The sequence below is a fragment of the Solanum pennellii genome, chromosome 6 (assembly GCF_001406875.1).
Source record: "Solanum pennellii chromosome 6, SPENNV200".
NCBI classification, from domain to species: domain Eukaryota; kingdom Viridiplantae; phylum Streptophyta; class Magnoliopsida; order Solanales; family Solanaceae; genus Solanum; species Solanum pennellii.
The window spans coordinates 29,885,202-29,889,082 of record NC_028642.1 but is presented as its reverse complement, the minus strand read 5'-3'; the positions used below and the strand labels follow the sequence as shown (position 1 = coordinate 29,889,082).

The window sequence follows — 3,881 nt, the reverse complement described above, 5'->3', positions numbered from 1 at the left end:
AAATAAGTTTCAGCACTTTCAAAAGTACTTTTTTAAAGCTGCTTTTATTAAGCCCATCCAAACGGGGCCCATAGTATCAATTGGTCTAATATATATGGTTATTATGCGGGGAACTCATTTTCCCTAAATTTTGACCTAAATAATTCAAAAAATAAAATGAATTAACTTAACTAATACAAAATCTTAAAAGTTGACTAAAATGGAACAAACGTGTTTCTCAATAAGACGTTACACTGAGTATTTTGATTTGAAGTTAAAAATAGGAAACATGCATCTGTAGAGATGAGAAAAGTTAGCACAGAACTCATGACTTCATTGGAATTGCAGAAGAATCACTAAAACCCTAGAGTTTACAGTTTGCAAATAATAGTACTACTACTACAATTTAACAAGTGAAAGAATACAAGAAAGAGAGGATGAACAACAACAACAACAACAAAAAGATTACAACAACGATGGTTTAAGTAGTTTTAGATGGTTGAGTAGCTGGAGCTGTCGAGTATGTCTTTACTGCAAAGAAAAGCTTCTCCCTCTCCAATGGACCATCTTCATGATCAACAATTAGACTATCCCAGTTCAATCCATCTGCTATCCTTTTCACTCTGATCAATATATCTACGTCGTCTCGGATTATTACACTTCCCTCTGGCCTTAATATCCTATCCAATTCTAGCACAATATCTTCCATTTCACATCTGTTAAACAATTAAAAAAAAAATTGAGACTTCCATATCCAAGAAGGTAAAAGAACATGATCTTTTGGAGATCATAATATACCTTTTCTCGTAGAGGGTAAATACGGAATCAGCATGAATGAGATCATATGTTCTTGGGTATGTTGACATCGCCTCGCACCTATAGAATAAAAGTTAATATTCATCACAAAAGCAAAACTACTAGTGCTGAAATGGATAATATGAGTTTTGAATTCAGAGCTGTGGGCTGAAATGTATATCTAACTCTGTTAATATTACTAGTTTTTTCGCGGACCTAAAATCATAATGCTGCCACTTACTGGGGTTAGGGGGGAAAAGTGAAGGAAACATAGTAATTACCAGCTTTGGTATGTTCCTATTAGTCCTCGTTCATAAATGGCACCAAGTGTATTGGTCTTAACCTCAACGGGAACTATATTCATCACCCAAACAGGATCATTGACCAAATTTGCAGCAAAGCCACCTAGGAATGCATTCATATCTAAGATGTTTCTGTATCGCCCAGGCTGATCGAGCTGGTTATTCACTGACTTGTAATAAGAAACTCTTCTTTTCCATAGCTCTGAATCCTTCTGGAAAACTTCTGCTGTGACACCATCTACAGTTCCCCTGCTTATCCTCGGTGGTATTGCGTTTAATCTTTTAGGCCACTTTTCCAATTGTCCACCAGCCAGGTCTCCTTCACTTGCAACTTCTGGCAAGGGAGTTAAGCAAGTCTCAATCTTTGTATACCTGCAAATTTCAAATCGGCATGAAGTAACCAGTGCTAAGAGAATTCGGATTGTGGGTAATACCAAATGTGACAATAAGTCGAAAGGAGGACGAACCAGGCTTTATCGGGATCTTGGGTAGGACACATTGGTGGATTTTTGTTTCTGTTTCGAAATTCTGTACACTTCATATGATTGAACGGCTTCTGCCATATTGCGATATCATCCTTCTCAACAAACTTTTTCCAGCAGAGTCTCTTAGCTACTTGCTCAATTTTATTTTGTTCAGCGTATAGGTCTTCCCTGGTTCTATCCCAGCCTTTCCAATGTCTTTTCCAGTTGATCGGCGGGCCAGAGAGGATCCAAAATCCACCAGGTCTAAGGACTCTATCAACTTCAATCAAATACGTGCCATCATACTCGCCCCATGGAATTAGACAACGAGAGCAATGTGCCATGTCAAAAGCTCTAGATGGATATGGAAGCCTCTTGGAAGCAATAACTCCAATTAGAGCAGGTACTCCTCGCTCGAGAGCAAATTGAACCTGTGCTTCATGTGAATCCCTAGGTGCAAATGACATGGCTATGATATTTCGTGACAAAAGATAAGCTCCCCAACTCGCAACCTGCATATATTTTTAATGTTTCAATACAATTGCAAATTAACTTTCTATGGTAAAAATACAAGTTTTCATATATACAAATAAGATTCTTTATGTAGTTTGAATTGTAGTAAAAGTTGTGTAATTAGCTGCTGAAAGATTTACAGAAGAAAATGAGATATCATGCATGGAGTGCCAGGTGTAGAATGAAGAAATTCAGGTCAGCAAAAAAATAAAAAGCTGTTTTGATTCCTCTTGGACAAAAGAGCTTTTGTCCAGATTCTAAATGCACCTCAGTGGCCTATTTCTAATCCAATCTTAGCAAGGAACATCACTTTCCTAATTATTCTTACACATAATTCAACTTCTTGTTAGTAGATTTCATTCATCCTCAATGCTTAATCTAAATTGGTCACACACACTTCTTTTTTCATTTTTTATGATTGTGGTCATATTTCAAGCACTACCGGATATTTGTCAATTTCCACCAACAATACATATCAGATAACTTTGTCTAGCAAGACTAGGATAGACCGGAGAATGACGAACTCGTGTCTCAACTACTTCATTGACCACCAAATCACGCCTAAGTGAAAATTTGCTTTTGCAGATCTATAAATAAAAGTATTACTATCATAGAGTAATTAATTGTCATTGCATTCATGACTAAAATTTCTATCAGAAGTCGATTATTTTGTTCTTCATTTTCTGGGGACTAAAGAATCAAGAAATGTAATACTGAATTTATAAAACAGAGAATATTTTGAAGGAGGAAGGTAATATTTACCCCACAGCCAGTATCAATGGCGGTTCGAATGGAGCCATCTTTAAGATTGATCAATTTTGCAATGTCATCAATGTAAGCATCAGCACCATTAGGGAACATAGTTCCACCACCAGGAAATCTGAATTTGTCACCTTCATATCTTATCCAATTTTGAACAGCTTTTTCTACTGTTAATTCTTTATGTGGAACATTCGCATACCATGCAACATCTCTACTAACAGGCCATTTAAATGGATTCTTGTAACCGTAAGGTGCAGGTATACGGCATTTCAAAACTTCATTCTTTTCAGGGCAATGCCTTTCTCTGTAAATTAATCTTCTTCTATTGAATTTCAATGATCTTTCAGGGTCTTCACATGGGGTATACTCACTGTACTTGATGTCGCAAACAGGGTAAATCTTGATTGCGTCATCAGGTGCTGCTCCGTCGTATGCGGCGGAGTGATGGGTGGTGAAGTCTAGTTTTTTGGTGCTGGTGGTTGAAGATGAAGGAGATGTGGAGGTGTTTTTAGAAGGGAAACAGGGGAGGGAAGTGGTGGTGATGACGACACTGCTGCTGCCGGCACCGGCGCCGGTGGTGCTGCTGTGCCATACACCTGTGAAGTAAAAAACAGAGCAGAGAAAAGTGATGGCAATTAATGAATAAAGATTGGGTTTTTTCAAAGGTAAAGAAGAATGGTGGGAAGTTGGAGTGAGTTTGGAGGTTGGAGTATAGTAAGGTGTTGGATTAGAACCCGCCATGAATAGAGAAAGAGCTCTGTTCCCTACTCTGTTTTTCAAGGGTGAGTTTTTGCCTTGACGAGGTGTTTATAGAAGCAAGTGAGGAAGAGAGTGGTGACACATAGCCGCGGAGCTAGAATTTTCACGAAAAGGTTCAAGATATGAGCAAGTAAAATTAAGAACTAGTGGATTCGACATGTACAAATAATATTAACTGGGTATAGAATAGTATAATTTTTCATAAAAATAGATTCGGATAGACTCCTGACCACAAGCTGCAGGAAAAAATTATTATTCTCGCTAACAAGGTGAAAGTTTAGACAACGGAGAAACTATGGAGATACCT

General features: G+C 37.7%; 1 protein-coding gene across 1 annotated transcript; it reads right to left on the bottom strand.

Annotated features, from left to right (window-relative positions):
- Window positions 1–292: 292 nt before the first annotated feature.
- Window positions 293–3,663, bottom strand: LOC107022625 (probable methyltransferase PMT15). Its single transcript, XM_015223222.2, has 5 exons — window positions 2,816–3,663; window positions 1,544–2,052; window positions 1,056–1,448; window positions 778–855; window positions 293–695 (listed from the first exon to the last, which is right to left on the bottom strand). Exons 1-5 carry the CDS (start codon window positions 3,554–3,556, stop codon window positions 461–463), a joined length of 1,956 nt encoding a protein of 651 aa, XP_015078708.1. The 5' UTR covers window positions 3,557–3,663; the 3' UTR covers window positions 293–460.
- Between the last annotated feature and the right edge of the window lie 218 nt (window positions 3,664–3,881).